General features: G+C 37.0%; 1 protein-coding gene across 3 annotated transcripts in view; it reads right to left on the bottom strand.

The window, feature by feature from the left end:
• The window catches only part of SPAG6 (sperm associated antigen 6), an 86054-nt gene extending 65696 nt beyond the window's left edge, over positions 1 to 20358 (bottom strand). The window contains exons 1-2 of one of the 3 annotated variants that reach the window (XM_072651695.1): positions 20190 to 20358; positions 19485 to 19580 (exon numbers count right to left, since the gene is read on the bottom strand). In XM_072651695.1, coding sequence (XP_072507796.1) covers positions 19485 to 19580; positions 20190 to 20214 — 121 coding nt within the window. In that variant the 5' untranslated portion in view covers positions 20215 to 20358. Of the gene's footprint in view, positions 1 to 156; positions 1628 to 19484; positions 19581 to 20189 lie in introns of those variants that run through there. The other 2 variants (XM_072651699.1, XM_072651700.1) reach the window with 2 other exon arrangements.
• Positions 20359 to 21088: the final 730 nt, after the last annotated feature.

The following is a 21088-nucleotide window of genomic DNA, read 5'->3' as shown; positions in this document are numbered from 1 at the left end:
CAAAACAAAGTCAAGTGCAAGTCATGTCATCACTTCTCTGATGGCATGGTCTTCTTCAGCAATGAAGGACGAACACATACACACACACACATACACACACACTTTGGAATATTTCAGAGGTGGTCTGACAATGGCAGAGAATAGCGAGGTACTCACCTTTGTGCTGGTTGCTTTGGCTTTTAGAATTCAGCCTAGGGTAGAATTACAGTTATCCATTCCACATAGAGGGGATTAGGGGCATGGTGTCCCCCCCACCTGATCTGGAAAATCTAAGTAAAATGTTTTGGTCCTCCTTTCATACAAGAGAAAAAGTCCAAATTATTATGGTATTAAGAGATAAAATATGTTGATATTATACAATACTACACATATATTTTATGCATTTCTGAATTACTAAATGTTTTCTATATCTGCTGACCTTTGTGTCATTCTGCAAAACTCCCCCAAAATTCCTATTTAACTTCTTATTAACACATGATATATCAAAATCTCAGTGGGGAAAGTCATGATGTGGAAGGGATAACTGCAGTTTCTTTGACTGCCAATGTCACACTGTTGACTCAGATTGAGTTTTCCACTATACTTAATAAAAACAACTCAGAGCTCTTCTCTTTTTTTAGATGAACTCCTTCTAGCCACACCTTCCTCATTTTGAATTTACAAAGTTATTTTTTTAATGGAAGACTTTTAATGTTTTTCTCATTTAATTTTCATCTTGTTCAGTTTAGCCTGATGTTCAATATGAATTGTCAAGGTCTTTTTGAATCTTGGCTCTATGAGATCACAATATCATAGTTCTAGAGTTAGAAGGAACCCTAGAGGTCATCTAATCCAATGCTCTCATTTTACAGACAAGTAATTAAGCCCTAGAAACATTAAATAACTCTAGATTAAATGACTTGCCTAAGGTAGCACAAATATAACAAAGAATCAGATTCAGGTATTCTGAAGCTAAATTGGGTTCTTTTTCTCCCACTATGTTGCCTAGCCAAGAGGGCCAAACTGAGATTCTTGGGGCACTTCATTGGAGACTTTCTTCCAAGTTGACCTTGAACAATTAATGATTCCTCCCTGGGTCCAGTTGCTCAACTAGCTCTAAATCTAGCCTGTTGTACTCATTTTGGCCATTTCTAGCCACCCTTTGGTCAGGAAGAGAATGAAAGACTTTATCAAATGCTCAGTTAAAATCTATGTAAATTGTATTGCAATATCCCCATGAGCAACTTTCTTATGATGTCAAGTATCATTTTTCTATTCACCTCGGTAGTGATCCTATTCCTTTTTTGCTTCTCCTTTTTTCTGTAACAGTTAAAGAAAACTCTATCATCCTTAGTTTTCCTTTCCTGCCTCACCTCCTTCTGAGACTTAGCACTACAAACACTATTCTTACAAGACCGTAATAATAATCCCTGCATTGCCTAGCCCATGGTGTCCTTATAAAGATCAAATGAGATAATGCATGTGAAAGTACATCATAAACTCAAAGTTCTATATAGAAGGAAGATAGCATTATTCTTTTAACCTGATTAATCAGCACAAGCAGCCTGAGGTTTTCACTCTCGTAAGATTCTACAGCTGCCTGCCTCCCACAGTGAATAAGAATCTATTACACTCAAAAGAGGACAAAAAGAAAAAATTGAAGACACATGGACAATTCAACAGTATAAAATTTCTTACCTTATTTTCCTTTTGATCAGTTAGCTACTTTTTCTCATTTGGAAATATTATAACCTGCTGGAGGACAAGAACTCTGGCTACTCATTTGATGTCTTAATGAAGACATAAAATTAAAAATAATTCTATCAGACAAAAACAATTCCATGAACATTTATGCTACGCTCAATGATGCTCAAGAAATGTTTTACTGCCAATAGATTTATAGATTTAATAGTCAATAGTTAATAGATTTGATCATAGTCAAGGGTTATTGAAAATGCCCCTATTTTTAACCATATTTATCACATTTATTACACATTTAAAAATAACAATAACAAAGAGACTTAAAAATAAACAATAATAGCCTACCTTTATGAAGCACTTTGAGATTTATATACATGATCTCACATAGTTGTCATAACAACTCTATGAGGTTGATAACGTCAGATATTATTATACCCATTATACAGATGAGGAAATGGAAGGTTAAAGAGTTCAAATGGACTACATAAAATCATATAGCTATTAAGTATTAGGGGTCAGATCCAAATCCAGTCACTCCTACTTCCAGATGTTATACCCTTTCCATTATCCTGCACTGCCTCCCATAGTTGCATCCATTTATCTTAAACTAACACTTGATCCTACTTTAAAATAGAAGGTTTTTCTTGGTTTTATTCCCCAGTTCTCATTACAGGGACATAAAAGGACCACACCAAGGTAATTTAGGTGGCAGCTTGTAGGTAATTCCTTGATGTCTAAGAGAAAAGGCACTGGTTTGGGGGGGGGGGGGTGTGCATGTGTGTGTACCTTTCCTTGTATCCCCAAGCACTAGCATAGTGCCTGACATACAGTACGTGTTTAATAAATGCTTATTGACTCAATTGTCCATCCATAGCCAATAGACTTTTTTTCTCTTTTGTTTTGAAACCACTCCCACACCCCACTGCTTCCAAAGAGACCTCCCTTTCACTCTTATCCCCCCTCTCTTCAACATCTTAAATTTCTCCTTCTCCATTGTTTTTAAATGTGATTATTGCACTTATCTTCAAAAACGACAAAATTTTCATTAACCTCATGTCCTCCTTGGTTTTGTACTGTTGTTGACCATTGTTGATAACTTTCCATGATCCCATTTGGGGTTTTCTTGGCAAAGATACTGGAGTGGTTTGCATTTCCTTCTCCAGCTCTTTTTACATATGGGGAAGCTGAGGCAAGCAACATTACATGACTTGCCTAAGGTCACACAGCTAGTAAGTGTCTGAGGTGAGATTTGAACTCAGGAAGATTCTGATTCCCAGTCCCAGTGCTCTATCCCTGTCCTCTCATTTATCCCCCAGCTTTCACTCAAACTCCTTAAACAAATACACATCCATAATATTTCTCTGTATTCACTTTCTTCTTAACTTACTGCAGAATATTCCATTTCTGCCTCCAAAACTCTTTTGGTCACTAATAACTCAAGCCCCTTCCAAAGCTTATTAGTTCTCGTGCTCCTTACTTTTCTTTGACATTTTATATTACTGATTGGAACTCTTTTCATCTCTCATTTCTTTCCTTTGATAGCCTTCCCTCTATAGTAACCTTATCCTAATTGAGCTCCATCACTCAATTACTTACTTTGGTCCTCATGATTTCCTCTTTTTCTACAACTGAGGATTCACCTGCACTCTAATTCTCCATTTCCAATTGTCTACATTGACCTGTTGTGAGACACTGTGTTTTATTCATTGTGTCTAATCTGTCTCCCTTCTCAATTTCAGAGGAACCTGGACACCACAGAGTTCAACTTCTTCCTTTTCCAGATAAGGAAACAGAAATATAGAGAGATTAAGAGACTTGGGGAGGGAGGTGGTCAAATAGCTAGAAGTTTTGGAAGGGATATTTGAACCCCTGGACCTTCCCTACTAAGTCATCCTGCCTCTTTCTGTTCATTTCAATGGCATCACAATTCTTGTAACCTCCCTAAGTTGAACACTTGACTCCCTCATTTCTGTCTCATTGCAAAGAATTCATAGACACAGCAGATATTAACTCCTGTAAGCCTGTTCCCTCAGACTGAAATGTCTGTCTTTATCTGCTCGTCTATCCAAACCCCACCCCTAACCTTCAAAGTCCAGCTGGTCAAGGTCTCCTCTATTCTCATATCTGCTGACACCCATTCCCTTCTTTGAATCCTTACAGTATTTATAATCTGTGTCACTCTGTTTACATGGGCTGTGGGTTCATTATCCCCAAAGGTTCATAGCCTCACACAAAATTATAAAATAGGGGAAAATCTGTCTTTCATACTTTCCTACCTCCCTTAACAAAAACACCCCCTTCTTCCTTTTCCTTCCTGATGATAATACCACTCCCCTTTCCCTTCCAGGTTCTCCTTACCCCACTCTAGAGCCCCAGACATCTTCTAGCCTCTGTTTTCTTGTTCTCAGCTGGCTATCTACTAATCTTCTGCAAGGTGCTGTTTGCTAATAACATGTTTGCTGATAAGGACTGTCAAGGTGTTGTTTACTAATAATGTGTTAGCTGATAAGGGCTTCCTTCAGCTATTCTTTTGAGGTGGTTTTCTGTTTTTCCCCCCAAGGTTTATTTATTTTCTGATTATTATGTATTATGCCTTCTGTATAATTCTGTCTTGATGCCTACCATCACCTTCAGGGCATCAGCACATCAGTCCAAGTGCCCTATTTTCAGAAGAACATTGACAAAGTGATGAAATGCAAAGCAAGGATTTGGTACTTTAAGGACTCTTCTCACTACCCAGGGAGGTAGGCACTGAAACTATTATTATGTCCATCATAAAGCTGAGGAAACTGAAACTTGCAAAGACTGGTTGGCTTACCCCTGCTCCCACAGAAAGTAAATGATGTTAGTGACAAAATATAAGTACAAGTCTACTGAATGTGAGTACAGTGTTTTTTCTGCTCTGTTTCTCTAGAAACTACAGTATATGAGCACAATAGAATATCAAGGTCCTTGAGAGCAGGAACCGTTCATTTTTAGCATCTTTGGGTGCTAGCCCCAGCACCTAGCACATTCTAGTACATAGTAGGTGCTTTTTTTTTTTATTTGATCGAAGGAACCTGGCGTATTTCATTTGGAGATGAGAAGTCTTAGGTAAAGGACATAGCAAGAGGAATTAGACCTGGTCTGTGTTGCCCCAAAGGGAAGAGCCAGCAGCAATGGGTACAAGAAAAGTTAGGCGGCCATTAGCTTTATGGAAGGAAAAATTTCCTTATAGAATTGCCCCAAAGTGGAATATACTGCCTTGAGACAATATAAATTTCTGTCCCTAGAAGTCTTCTCACAAAGGCTGAATAATCACTTGCCTACATTTTTTTTTTTGGTAAGAGAATTCCTATTGAAGTTAAGAGTTGGCCTAAATGACCTCTAGTTGAGGTCCCTTAAAATACTAGAGGCATCCAGGTGGTGCAGTGGATAGAGCACTGCCCTCTCTCAAAACTCATTTTCCCTGAGTTTGAATTTGGCTTCTGACACTTTCTAGCTGTTTGACCCTGGGCAAGTTACTTCACCCTATTTGCCTCAGTTTCCTCATCTGTAAAATGAGCTGGAGAAGGAAATGGCAAACCACTCCAGTATCTCTGTCAAGAAAACTCCAAATGAGGTCACCAAGAATCAGACACAACAGAGAAATGACTTGAGGACAACAAAAATACTAAGATTAAAGCCCATGATAGTGTATCTACTAAAGTTTAGACAACTGCAGTCTGCAAAGGGAGAGGGAGCATCCACACAGATGAAATGATGTATCCTTGAAATAGTCTTGAAGACTGAAAAACTCTCATCCTAGAAGGACAGTCTCCCTCCACTTCCCTGCTCCTACTGAGGGACTGAGTAAAAGAAAATAAGAATCGTATAACATTTTATTGTCCTGAAGAGATTTAATTACATCCCATGCTCTTTAGCTCTACAGAACTTAGCCGAGTGTTGGACACACACTAAGTACTTACACAAATGCTTTGACTAGGGAAATCTATTCTACTTCAAATTTAATTAATATAACCCAGCACGCCAGATGTGTGTGGTGTATGTGCATAACAGTCACTAAATAACTGTCATTCCAAGTCAAGTCATTTATTTGAGAAGATACTGACAAAGTCAGTGCAACTCATTGCCCCTGTGTTTGTGTGGCCCATGTATGTCATTTATTACATGGCAAATGGTTTTGTAACAGTGATACAATTTAGCCATATACCCTTCTGAACTATTTCTGCTCCCTTTTTAAAGTGAAAAGATGACATTTTACAGAACTGTGTATCTTCTCTTGATTTTTTTTCAGAGCAGATGGAGAGAGCCTCTAGCCCATAGCCAGATTTTCTCCAGTGCCCAGGGGTGATATTACTATGATTACAAGTGCTGCATTTGCTCAAGTCATCAGAAATTCCAGTATTACCTTTTTGTTATATTTCCCCTTTTTCAAAGGGAACCATTTCCCACTCCCCACTGATGTGCTAATTACAACATGAATCTCTCACATGCTGCTAGAGTGCCTCATATGGTTTCTATCCTACATATATAGGAGAATCATCTTATAGTTTGAAATCAGAGCTGCAAAGAATTTCAAGTCATCTCCTTTCTACACAAGATTCTCATATGAATCCAATTTAGCAAACCATTAATTTTGTTCTTCTTGATTTGATGGGATTAATATAATATGTATTCTTGAGTTTTGTTTTAGGTGAGAATTACTTCCAATTTTTCATCGCAATTTATAATAGTTAACCTCATCTGTAAAATGGATATAGTATCACTTAACACTACTGCCATGCTCATGGAGTGGATTAAAGAAAGAACTCTAAACTTCAAGATGCTAGATAATGGGAATATTTAATAAATTTCTGGTTAAAATGATTATAGTAGGATGGTAGGAGCTATTTGGGGATAGCATACTAACCATCCTAACATAAGTACTTAGAAAGTGTACCTTTGTATATAGCAGGTTGTTGAAAAACATATGCCTGTTGACATTGCGAGCACATATGTACAACATTCTCTGTTTCTTATTTTTGTTATTTATTTAATCCTGTCTTAAAAATAGATTCCTTAATAATATATGTTTTCACTTACTTTGACATCTGTTCAGGAAGTGATTTCCACTGTCACGCATCACTCAATCAAACTATCACTGAATATTCATTTAGTCTGCTAACAGTATTTCCAGGAAACTGGGTGCATTTCTATATCAGACATACAAGCCAATCAGGGAAGTGCCAGACGGTAGATGTTCCCATCCCCCCCCATCTCAGAACTCAGTTTAACGGTGCCGACAATTACAGTAAGAATGTATTACAATAAGGGTGGATATAGAAAACCATGGACCTATAGTCTTCCAGGGTTCCAAAAGTCCAGTCCACTAATGACTTTATTTCACAGGGTCCCAAAAGTTTAGGTTCTTTGTAGGACCACGCAGGGTTCTGATGAGATTGTGAGATGTCACATAGATGCCCTGAAGTCCAGCATAACAAAGCGATTAAAAGCCAAAGACTTCTCCAGCTTTTCAACAGTCTAGAAAATTATTATGTATATAGACAATGTTCTATATTTCTCTCAGAAGCCACAAGTTAGATGTTATTTAATATCATTAGAGAATTAAGCTTAGGTATACTTTGTAAAATGTAGGATTCTATATAAATGTGAGCAATCCATATGTTATCATGTACATTAAGAATAATGAAGTATTATACTCGTCTTAGGACAAGGAGATATAGTACCATAGACCAGAACTCAGCAATGGTTCAAAATAGATGCACCAACTATCTTATTTTTCTGCCTTCTAACGGGTCAAAGAGGGAATTGTGGAAGAGTGGCAAGAACTCTGGATGTGTTGCTAGATGGCTGGCTTGAATACTGACTCTGCCACCTGGCTGTGTGACCTTGGGAAAGTCACCTCATCTCAAAGTGCCTCTGTTTCCTCATCTACAAAACCACATTAATCATCCTTCTACTTTTTGCCTTAGATAGCTGCTTAGAGAGGCAAGTGAAATGATGGATATAAAGTTCTTTCTAAATGTCATTTGTTAATAGTATCGTTAGAACGTATTCGGTGGTAGATAGAGACTTGGCATGCATTCACCAAACACTCTTCTTGGGGAATAGGTTGGGAGAGTGTTGTTAACTCTTGCAGAGAATGGTCAAACGTTCTCATAAGCAGGAGAGAGAAAAGCATGAGGGTAGCCAACTGCCTGCTTGCCAGTGAAAATTAGCTCAACATATTTAGCATTAGTGCCAAAAGTTTCTGGCATCTACTATAGTCAACTGTGTTACACATCACCGTAACTATTAATATAGTTATTCGATATCATCATTTTCAGCTCTTTTTGTGGTAGATTACAATTTTAAAATCTACTTCTATCCCTATCTCTTGAACAAGTCAGTTCAACCACATGGTCTTGTAAGGGGCAGACTTTCATAACTACAAAAAATATTTCAGTAGTTATAGGACTTCTTTGCTAAATAGTGAGATATTTCGACATTCAAGTTATGTTTCACTCCAGAACTGGCTACAAATTATGTTTGTAATTATTATAGGGGAAAATATCAAACTAGATTTTAATGGAAATAATGTCCATATGGTCCTGTTTCTTAAAGTTGAATAAAATAAAATTTAAAAAATTAACATAGGTAAAGAGTTTATCCTTTCCTTTTCAATCTAAATTTTTAGTTGATAACATGAGTTATCTATATACAGTGCTTTTCTTCTAAGATAGAAGGCATATCTAGCCCCCTTGTTATTTTCTAAGAATTATTAACCTAAAGAGATTATCTAGGTTTTTATTTTCTTTTTCTATAGGCCAGAACACAAATGAGTGGCAAAAATGACTGGTAGTATTTTATTTTTGAAGTTTTTGAGTCAATGTCTAGCCCCAGCTGACTTCTTATTTTTCTCTCTCTGCAAAAACCCAATCCATCTTACAGCTGTCCTGCATCCCTAGGTCAGAAAGCAGTGTGGTATATTGGGTAGAACACTAGGCTTTGAGTCTGAAAGACCTGGAATATTTTCAAATCCTAACTCAGATACTAACAAACTGTGTGACTCTAGCCAAGCCTACAAAACCTCAATTTGTTCACTCTAAGAGGCAGCCAGGTGTGAAATTTCATAGATATAGGGATTTGGAATCCTGAAGACCTGGGTTTGAATCTTGTCTCAGACACTTAACTAGCTGCGTCTCTGAACAAGTCACTTCATTTCTGTTTCCTAATTTCCTCATCTGCAGAATGGGGATAATAATAGTACCTATCTATCTCACAGGATCATTGGAAGGATCAACATTCACAAAAGACTTTGCAGACTTTAAAGAACTGTAGAAATGATGGCTGCCATTATTGTTGCGACTATTTTATTTTCATTATTAATAGCATCTACCTTATAGAGTTGCTACAAAGCAGGTTAGGCTCAGTGAAATATTGCACAAAATGGAAAAATATTTGTAAATTCCTTAGCAAGCTTCAAAGAATTATATAAATGTTAATTATTAATAATATTAGTACTGATGTAGCAATATACCCATATTATCAATATTAATAGCCATATTATTTATAATATTATTATTGATGTAGCAGCACCTATATCCATAGTTTGAGCCTATAAGTTAGGTTCCATAGTGGGTGACTAACCTAAAGTTTATTCTGTTGTATAGATCCACACTCCCAAAACTGTGACCCAAAAGCTCCTACCAGTGGACTTATCTTCAATTGTCAATCATTTGGCACAATTAGCTCAAAGTAAAGATTGTTACCAAAATGCATAGCATGAATCACAGTAACAAAACATCATAAACCAGGGGCATTTCTTCCCAATATACCCATCAGTGCAAAGAGTGGACGACACATTGTGTATAGTATGGCAGAGAGGCAAACACTTGGGAAACTATAGGTAGCCAACGCCAGTCGTACCATCAGTGCTTTCTGGGTCCTGATGTTCTTTCTTTTCTCATGATGTCCTCTTCATCCTTCATTATGAGGGCATCCTCTCTACGGACTGCCCCGGCCTACTAATCATCACCACTCAACTCTTAACTGTCAAGGCTAACTCTCAACTCCAGCTGAAATCTCAGTGGATTCTCTGGTCCTGCATTCTGACGGGCACATCATCTCCTACCAAACAATTTACTTCTTTACAAGGCATCATTGCAGGTGAAGAGAAAGAAATCATCTCCTCCTTCTAGGCCTTGGAGCTGATGCAAGGGAAAAGTCATAGAATAATTCTTTTTTGAGAGCTGGGTACTTCTTCTATAGATTATTTTTAAAATAATATTTTATTTTTTCCCAATTGCATGTCAAGACAATTTTTGCATCCCTTTTAACAAAATTTTTGAGTTCCAAATTTTTCTCCCTCCCTCCCCTCCCCTCCCCTCTTCCTAAAATGGTGGGCAATTTGGTATAAATTACACATGTGATATCAATAAAACATATCTTCCATAGACTATTGTCAACTCAGAACATTCTCACGTTTTCTGGATCTCTGTCTCTCTCTCCTTCTTTCTCTCTTCCTCCCTTCTGTCTTCTCCCAGCTAACTCCCTAAGAGAGTATCTTGCTTTTTAAAGGTCACCATGGCCTTGGTTGATCCTTCAGCCAACCAGTGACTAGGCATTCTATCCTATAATGACAGCAAAAAGTTGACTGAAGAACGTAGTCACTTCTCCTGAATTAATGTAAATACTGCTTGCCATTTTCTTTAAGAATTTAGTACCTCATTGTCTCTATTACTTGATCCCTTACATCCTGTAATTTATTCAAATGTTCAGAGGGGAGGGGTGTAAGAAGTGTACAAAAACTCAATTGATCTATAGATCTCCTGATTGTACACAAGCACACACACACACACACATACACACACACACATTTGCTGCAACAAACACTCACTGGGATGGGGTCTCAGAGGGAAGTAGAAAATTTTGCTTAAACAAGCGTGGCTTGGGATGAAAGGGCAACAATAAGAGAATTTAAAAAATCTGAGGAATTCTACAAGGAATATGTATATGAATGGTCTAAAATACCCTAAAAACATTTTGGTGATCTAGCAGCTCAAAAAATGATATCTTTAAAGTGTGGTTAAATAACAGAAAAAAGAATAAACAGATAAGGAAGACATAAATGTATCCATATCAAATCAACCAATTAATATTCATCAAACACTTTTCATATGCAAGATATTCTATATTAAATTTTTAAAAGTCAATATGTCATCCCCTGAGAGGTCCTAACATCTCACTGACCCATTAACTTCAATTCAACTCACATTTATTAAACTTAGCAAATGTGCAAGGAAGGCACCGTACCAGCCTTTAGAGACAAGACAAAAGAATGGCAGACCTTGCCTTCAAGGAGTTTATATCCTCCTTATAGAGAAAAGGAACTTCACACTGTGGATGATAAAAAAAAAAAAAAAATGGCTCTAAGAATCGAGCCAAGATGGCAGAGAGAAGCCAGGAAGTTGTCTGAGCTCTCCCTTGTTTCCCTCATAACAACTTTAAATTAAGCCTCTAAACAAATTCTGGAGTGACAGAACCCACAAAAACATGGTGAAACAATTTTCCAGCCCAAAATAACTTCAGAGGACTTCAAGAAAGGTCCGTCTCACTTGAGTAAAAGGGGAGCACAGCCCAGCACAGGAGGTGTCTGGCCAAGCCAGCAAGAGATTCTTAACCACAGGACAGATCAGTAACTGAGGCCTCTTGGTTCTGTCTCAGAAGGCCAGTGGTACTGCAAGACAGCTGTGAGGCCTTCAGACCCAGTGTAGCTAAAAAATGACTCTAAAGTCTCCCAAGTGCTCTCTAAAACTGACATTCTTAGAGTCAGCCCTTGGGTCCAAGAAATTCCTGAAAATATAGGCTCATTTTGACATGTCCCCCAATATACCAATACATACAAGACATTTTAGAAGATCCCCAGTCTGATTTGGATCCATGCCATGAGTCAAATGTCAGGAATATATAGACTTGGGTAGAGAAGGTTTCTGCCAGCTTAGAGGTTTTCTGAAGTTAAACTGACTTCTTCCTATCCCACCTAGGTAGTGCTGATCCAAACTCTGGAGATGGTCCTTAGGTACTCTAGAGTTTGGGAAACAATGAAATAATCCTTCCCGTGTGTTATTATTGACAGGTCACCCTAATGTTGACAGCAAGGGAGGATCTGCTCTAGAAATCTTTAATCAAAAAGTCAATTATCTTTCTAAGGTGGTTTTAATGTAGTTCATCCAGGAACTGTTGCCTCAAATTCAACACATCTACAACTAAGCCATGTTTTACCCCATACTCTGGCTCCTCCCCTTAACTACCATATTTTTGCCAATAATATAATCATTTCCCAACTCACCTAAGCTTGAACCTAAGCCAGCTGACTCACATCCCATATCTGTTATGTGGCGGTAATACTTTACATTCCTCTTACTGTGAAATTCTATAAAGATAATGTCATTTACTCGCTCATGTCCGTAGTAAGTCTCTCCATTGACCTGGTGGATCTCCAACTTTAATTTTTTTGAGATAATGGCATTCAATGATTCACAACCATGTAGCACCACTATATAATATTATGTTTTATACAATAATATATAATAACATCAATATGTAATATTTTTATTTAAAATATGGGCCTTTGTTTTTCAAGGAGAAGCTCAGGGTCACTGAAAGTTCTGTCCAATTTCCCGAAAGCAACTCTCGGTACTCTTTCCTCCTGTATAATTATGGGTCCCAGAATATGGTCTATTTGCAGTATATGCTCACTGATGGGGCCAATTCTTTAGGTTGCCCATTAAACTACAAATCATAATCTGGATTTTTTTTATTTGCTTGGGGTTTTTTTTTGTTTGGTTTCCCCATGTAGTTATGTCAAACTCTTTTGGGTAATTATAAATCTCTCTTAGGAAGCTCTGCACTATCTTTGGATTAGATGCCAATTATGCAATATCACCCACAAACAGGAACATCTTGGACCTCACATGTGATCAGAATGGCATACCCAGAAAGAGGAGCATCTGGAGGACCTTACCATTTATTGGGATTCCCTCTTCTGTTCACCACCTACACAGGACACCCTCTGGGTGCAAGTACATTTGGTGTCCATATATTTCCTTATTTTGTACTTCACCTGACATTACTAACAACAGAGTCAATGAAAATATTGTCTCTGTGACTGTTGCATCTTTGTATGATTTTGACAGATAAGGAAAGATCCCTTTTTAGGAGAGCATGCAAGATAGAATTTTGCTCTACCAAAACACCTGCTTTTTGATAGTCAACAAAACAAAATTATCTAGTATTTTATTTGCAAATATTTTGTATTTACATATACGCTTATATTTACTCTGTATCTGTATATAACTCCTATAACTGAGAAAAAGGATTAATTTATTTTGTTTTTGCATGTGCAGTCTGAGCATATATATATATATGTATATACATATATATATATGTATATATATATATACATATATATATAACAATAAATGTGTGTAAGCTTGATTCATTGTTGTTAAGTCTTGTAAGACTCTTCTTAACCCCATTTCAGGTTTGCTTAGCAAAGATACCAGACTGGTTTGCCACTTCCTTCTTCAGCTCATTTTATAGATGAGGAAACTGAGGCAAACAGGGTTAGGTGATTTGCCCAAGGTCTCACAGCTAGAAAGTGTCTGAGGTCAGATTTGAACTCATAAAGGGAAGTCTTCCAGACTCCAGGCCTAGCACTCTATGCACTATGGCGCCATCTAGCTGCCCTGTGGACTGATTAGTCTGCTGTAAAATATCCTTTTTGAAAACCTTTGTTCCCTTCTCAAATTTCAGCCATCTCTTGTTTAAAAAAAAATAAGAGATAGGAAAGTAGGCATACGGATTTGTAGTTACTGGCATTTTTTTAGTAAACTTTTCTCCATAATTTTGACTTCTGAGTTTTTTTTTTCCAACTTTTGATATCCACTGTCAGGTACTATGAAAACTGAGCCTCAACACTTTCAAAATTGTGTTGCCTCTTTGTATAACTGATCTAGTTCAGATGCTCTTGCCATATTTATTTTCCTTCATGAAGTTTCACAAGTGGCCTATGATGTCAGCATCTAAATGTGATGGTTCTGCCAGCATTAAAGGACAAACATTTGTGATAGAACTCTTTAAAGATCTTTCCACTCTAAAAAAAGTTTGGAACTTAAAACCATAAAACCCTCTTGTTTTATATTGTATTTTATTCAAATACAGATTATATCTACTCAACAAAATTACATTGAATTCTAAAATCTGCACATCATGCTGGAACACTTTTCAATACATCCCTATTGAATAGCCCCATCACAAAGAAAAATGTCAATTACCTTTCTTTTTTATCCCATCCCCACATTTATAACATCTAAAAGGACTGTTTAATGTTTGATATATTTCATATATTATGTTATAAAACTTTATCTTATACAATTAAATTAAATTCAATATGTTGTACAATTTCCTTGAAATATTTAGTAAAACCAAAACCATTAACGGTTGAACTTTGAAAGCACAATTTACAAATTTTCTGTCCTCCTTAATCTATTTACAAAATTTCATCACCCTATACCTCTGCCTCGTCGGCCTTTTTGTGTATTGTGGAGATCTGTAGAATATGACTTGAATAATCAAAATTATTTCCTTTATTTATGTAAAAGACTTAAAATATTTTTAAAATTTTCTCCAAAATAGGAAAAATCACTGCATAGAAAATAATAAACTTTCTGAACAGTAAAAATATCATAGGTTGTTAAATAAACAGGTTTGGACAAGGGTGTGTGTATGAGAGAGAATTTTTTTAAAGAACATTTCAATGTTTGAAAGTTTCAAAAACAAATGACCACATCAGGTTTAACGTAAAACCAAGGCAAGACTGGTCTGCTTAAAACAAACCTTTAAAGACCTGGTGAAACAGAGAAGATCAAACGTGCAAGCAAAAGATAGACACTTTTGTGATATTTCTAACATCACTAAGAATAGAATGTTAAACTGGGGAAATGAGGTTCAAAAATTAAAATGCTATTTGTTGCCATAAATAATCCTGACCCAGGTAAAGAAAAGTTCTAATCTATGCTTATACATTTCTATAGCTTTGTAGAGTCTGTAGGCAATCTAGATGACTATCAAACTGCATTATTTTGATAAAGCAAACAACATTTTCCAAGAGCCAATAAATACTTTATAGACAAATAGTGAAATCCTTCCAAGTTAAGTGAATTTGGCCCAGAAAAAAGTAAGACACAGATTGAACAATTCAACTTGGAATGTTTTGTATTGCATGTTTTCACAAAATATTAATGTCTTTTCCTTGGCTTTTTTTCAAGATACTATAGGATTGAGAATCCTACTACTTCGTGTAAAAATACTGTCTTAGTTATTTTCAAATTGCAGGACTCATCAGTATAAATATTAAAAATTAAATGACATTGGTTAGATTTTACTGGCGTTGCTTTATTAATGGGGTTTTTTTAAGTTTCATTGTCTTTGAGGTAGCTAATACCATATAGAACAGATGCCAGTATATCTGAATAACACTCTATAAAAGTTTACTGAGGGAAGTGAGAAAGGGTAGGAGTATGAAAGAAAATGACTAGGAAAAAGTTGTCCCATCACAATATTCTTAATCATATTATTTTTATTTTATTCATTTTTTACTCAAAAGTAATTGATTCAAAGTCAAGGGACAGCCAAGAATGACGTCCTGCTCCATCATTACTGTTCAAATAAAGTAACCAATTTTAAGATCCTAATAAAGTTCTTTAGCATTTGAGTTATTTAGAGTCAGAATTTCAGGTTCAGATTCTGACTGTGGTATCACTTATTATCTCTGTGACTTCAGACAAGTCCCTCCTCTCTAAGATTCATTTTTCTCATCTATAAAATGAGGGTAACAGCCTTGCACATCCCATGTCACATGGCTGTTATGAGAAAAGCATGCTATAAATATCAGCTGTTTCACAATTATTATGCCAAGTACAATGAAGAGTTGTGATATTTCTTTATTTCTTCCTCCTACAGTACTTAGAATACAAAAGAGACATTTAATAAATATTTGTTAATTTGGTTTTATTTATTTGGACAGTCAACCCATATAAACTAGGCTGGTGGATGAAATTACTTTATCCTAAAAGCAAGCTTCATTTTCCTTTATTTACTTATTCATTCATTCATTTGTTTGTTTGTTTGTTTGGCAGAATTAGCCAAGTATTACCTCAATGCACCATGTTACCTTTAGGTAAACACAAGCTTTAAAAGTCATAATATTTCCTTATTCCCATCCTCTGCTACAAAATGTGTACATCTGGTTTTCAATGCACTTTATTATTTTACTATGTTAAGTTTGATGCATAAAATGTGTAGTATCATTTTTAAAGGTATTCCTTACTTTCCCTCTAACAAGACCATAAATAAGTGCACAACCATTTACTCCATGTTAGTAAGTGGTTTTAAAAGAATTCTCCTGAAGTTTTTATAAGTTCAAATCTGGAAGGACCACCAAACATTCACCTTGTATGCCAACATGCTAAGAAACACGTGCCTTGTTTTTCATTTTTTGTAACAACTAACTACTCCTTGTTTCAGAAATTCCACAACTCGCATACATAACAGTACGTTATCTCGACTGAAGTGGTTATCTGTTACCGATTATTTGGAGAGGAATAGTTTTAGGATTAGATGACAATAAAAAATTCAAAGAAAAATGGTAAAAGAAATACTAGAGACTCATTCTTCACAAACATATAAAATTAAGAAAGTAGGTTTGTTCACATGGTAATAAAGGAAGACAGCTTTGCAAACTTTTAAGTAATGACACTGGAGTTATCTTTATCCAAATATTTTTGAATATATATTATCAAGGCTTCCAGACTTATCAGGATTATTATTATTAAGAGACCCATTACATGCACAAAGCCAAGTCACAAAGAAAGCAAAAATTCCAATTTAATTGTCATCCAATAAAGGATTTAAATTAAATTATAGGGAGAGTGACTAGATTTTTTTATTTCATTGATAGAGGAAATTTCCTCTACCAACGTAGATCAACACCTTCTCTGAAACTTCTAGCCTCAGAAAGCTCAAGTGACTTGCCCAGGGTCAAACAGCCAATAAACACAAAGTAGTAGAACTTTGAACCGAGATTTTCCTCATACCTAAACCATCACACTTTCCAATATTCCACAATGTTTCTCAATTAAAGTACACTTATTACTAATAGCAGCTTCTTATATTTGCATAATGATTATAATGATTACTTTGGATTATAAAGTGCGTTTCTCAAGGTCATGAAAACAGCATTATCCCCTTCTTAGAGAAATGGTTTCCCAAGGTCATACATTTATTAAGTTTTGAAGTTGGCGTAGTATGCAAGTATTCTACTACATACCATTGCCTCTTACAGAAAGTTCAATGTTCTTTATGCATTTCCAATCAGAGCTGCCATATTGAAAAATGTCAAAAAATAGGAAAAAAACACTTCTATCATGATACCTCAGTAGAAAATATGTAAGGAATTATTTAATAACTATTTTCCTTGTTTAGATTTTAGTTCTAAATTATATCAATTTTATTTTTAAATCTCAACAAATCTGTAGATCTATTTAGTAAAAATAATTAAAAACATTCAAATAGTTTTAAATGAATTTTATTAGTATCTCCAAAAAATTATATAACTCTGAGACTCAAGTGACACTTGAAAATTGTTTAAATCCATATTACTTAAGTAAAAAGATTGTAATAAATTCAATAACATTGTCAACTAATCATGATAAAAGTTTCTATAACAAAGGCTTGGGTTTTTTTTTTAAAAAGACTAATTAAGAAAATAAATATGGAATATTTTCTTCACTAATTTTAAATTCAAAGTATTAACTTTGGCACTTGAAAACCATCTGTAGAAGATACATTTCAGGAAAACCTGAGTACATTCAAGGAATACGAAGAGCACAAGTCATTCATTTCTAAACAGTAATTTTTAAAATTAATTTTATCCTTTTCTCTACCAGAATAAGTAAATTCAATAAACATCCTGAATAAGTAAAAATTGACTTAGTTATTTGGTGTCATATTTGTCACAGATACACTGTAAATTCCTTGGCCTAACTATCTGGATTCATTAAACTCTGTAATAAGCTATTAGACATCCTACCTCACATGTTTTTGAGACTGTAATAGCCAAAGGCAATCTACCTCTACTATATGAGAAGCATTTAAAGGCAGTTATAGCATACCTCAAATGGTGTTTATGTATTTATTACTACCAACCTTATTTATAATCATAATGTTCAATTACTTTCTTCTTCAGCCACTAGATACCACTTTGTTGTTTGCAAAATAAGATTATGCTAAAAGAAGTGAATATTACAATTTCCAAAATTAGTCTTCATTAGTAAGTAGCCATACCCAAGGGCTCTGGGGGTAACATTGAATAAAATGCCTGAAAACTAAATTACATTCAAATAAGGCAACATGTGCTTGTAAAAATTTAAATCCATCAGGTCAACAATCATTTATTGTTCAGACTTGCAGCCTGGAAAAGTGAAGGATACAAAAGCAATAGAAGTTACTCCCCACACACAGCCCTGAGACCCCGTAGCAGCTTACAATATAGTTGGAGAAACAAAGTGAACACACACAAGACAGGGAACAAAAGATTTTAATGCAGGACTCTCCAAGTCTTGCCTTCAGGTAACTCAATTGAGAACAAAACCCAAAAATCCTGGGGATAGAAGGAAGATATTTAAGAGAGGGTAGGGGAATGGTAATTATCCCTGTCCTCAGAAATATACGGTGACTATAAAACTTCCAAAGCTTCTCACACTGTCAATTTTTTCTTCAACCTCTTTTCAGAAAAAAAGAGAGTGTTTTAACTAGAAATATCCCTACAAGAAATATGCATCTTTTTTAAACTAGAAGAGTCCTCACTTTGGAAGAGCAAAGCAATGCCAAGTGAGGTTATCTTTAGTCTAGAAGACAAGCTTGTCTACCACCACGTTCTCACATAATTTCAATACCCAATAACCAAAACTTTTAAGGGAAGCCTATAGATTCTCTTGTATAGTTTATAGTATTGAGGGCATATGGGTTTCAAAATGGGGATATGGGTAAGGAAATGGAAGATGGAATAGAGCCAGAATCTCACTAGACTTATTCATTTTTATATTTGAAATTTTTTGGAGTGAATGTCCACTTGTCTGTGCCCTTTTTTTTTCTATAAAAATAGGAAAATAAACAAGAAGTCAAGTACTTTGGAATATCTTTTCTGTGGAAAGTCAAAAATGATCAAAGGCAAAAAGACTGATAAGTCCAAATGTGTCCTAAGTATCTATCTAATCTGGATAACAGCTATTCCTTGAAATTGACTTCCACCCTGTCCTTATGGCCTTGAATTAACATGCAGAATTCCCTAATGCACCAAGGCCGAAATAAGTGATTTTGAAGGTCTGAATGTGAATTCCACCTCTCCACCTTTACCCAACCTAACGATTTTAAAACTCTCAAATGCCTCTGTGTGTGCAGATTTTTGGACTAGGAGTTCCCTAAGCCTAGTAGGGCAGAAGAATTGGGAAATGTTAGAGTCCACTTTCCAACCACAGAGTTCAGAAGGCAAGAGGGAGGGAAAGAGAGATGAGAGAGAGAGGGGTGGGGTGGGGGAGAGAGACAGACAGACAGACAGACAGACAGAGACACAGAGACAGAGACAGAGAGAGAGAGAGAGCAAATTCAGTAATTAGTAAGTAGAGATAATAAGCAGAACAGGTAGATGGGGGCCGATCCAGTCTCAAGATAGTAATCAGGGGAGAAGGCTTGAGAACTTTATGATATAGTTAGTAACTGACCCGCATTTTGCAGCGTCTCGATGTTTTGAGGTCTGGTCGCCAATTCTGCCACCATCTGCACGAACTGAGTCCGAGCTTTCTGGTACTGTTCAAACACTGCAAGAGGGCAAGAGAAGAGAGTCCAGGAGCTGAGCATAGAGGGGCACACGAGTACCTGAATACGGGATGCCTAGCCCTCTCTTTTTCCTCTTCGCCGATTTGTATCTTGCCCCAGCTCCCCTCCCCCACCTCCTCTACTTTTCCCCCATACCTCCGTAGGCCGTTCCAAACTTTTTTCAATCTCTCACGGTCCTTCACCACAACTTTTCCCTATATCTGTCCCAGCCCCTCCCCGACATTATCCATGTTTCCAGTCCGTTCCCTCAAATTTTCCCTATCTCCACTCCAATTCCATCCCCCCAATCTTTTTCCTATTGCCATCTCCAGAGTCTCTCCCTCAACTTTTTTTTCTCCTGTACAATCAGTCCCTCCCTTCACACTTTCCCTCCCCTGTCTCTCCCCGAAGAAAAAAACCCCAAACTTTTTCTTGCCCTACTCCCGAACTCCTCTCCATTCTGTTTCTCTCACCCCTTCTTTACCCCTTATTTTTCTCTGAACGCATTGCACAGGCCATGAATGCCAGGAAACATCACCCCCGCGCCCGCTCAGTGTCCGACTCTGCTCTTTTCTGTCCCCCAAATAGAAGCCCCCTAGGGTGGGGCATACCTTGGAGCACCTGCCTCTGGCTCATGGTGCCTTTTCCTTCTCTTCACTGCCTGGAACCTCGGGTTCAACGGCTGCCAACCTCCTCTTCTCGGAGACCCCAGGCTCTGTCCACTCAGCTCCAGACTGTGTGGACAAGTTTGTGTACCCCAGTCTCCGGGGCAACCCGCCGGAAACGGAATGAGTTGAGTCCTAGGGCAAATCGGGGCCAGTGTGGGCTCTGGCGTCACAGCGGAGACCTTCATTGGTTCTCCACCACGCCCACGGCAAGTGACAGGTGAGGAGCTCGCCCACCCACTTTCGGAGTGAAGCTTCCGTCCATTTCAGTATCCTAGAAGCATCTGCTCCCCCCACCCTGGTCACTAGGAAGAAAATCAGCTTCATTCAAGGGGGAATTCCACTCTCTACCCTTTACGTAGCAAGTCACGTCTTAAAAGACAAGGACTTCCCCCAAATCTGCTAGAATGAGTTAGGCAAAAGAGTGACCGAAGGAAATCAGTCACTGAGGGGTGTCCCACCCTGCACTGAGAAAAGGGCGTGGATACTGAAGATTGCTTACAGTTAGAGAGTTTCCTGCAAAATAGTCAGATTTAGCGGTGATTTCCTGACTGCTACATCTACATTAAACCAACCTGTTGGGAGGAGGAGAAGCCCCCTGTGCCTCCGAAAACACATATGAAGGCAGGTGACAAGTGACCTACAGCAACTATGCTCAATATAAAAGTTAGAGCGAATGCAGTCGTCTTTCCACTCTGAACCAAGGGGATTTTCACACACGCCACTAAGCTATTTGACAATTGCTTTTTAAGAATTTGGAGTTCCATCTACCAATGCAAGTTGACACTTATTCTTCAATTTAGAGTCCTAGAAAGTTGAGTAGAGGTGCTGAGAATTTAAGTGAC

The sequence above is a fragment of the Notamacropus eugenii genome, chromosome 3 (genome assembly GCF_028372415.1).
Source record: "Notamacropus eugenii isolate mMacEug1 chromosome 3, mMacEug1.pri_v2, whole genome shotgun sequence".
Taxonomy (NCBI): Eukaryota; Metazoa; Chordata; class Mammalia; order Diprotodontia; family Macropodidae; genus Notamacropus; species Notamacropus eugenii.
The sequence above is the reverse complement of the archived record's forward strand: the minus strand, read 5'-3'. Positions and strand labels throughout refer to the sequence as shown.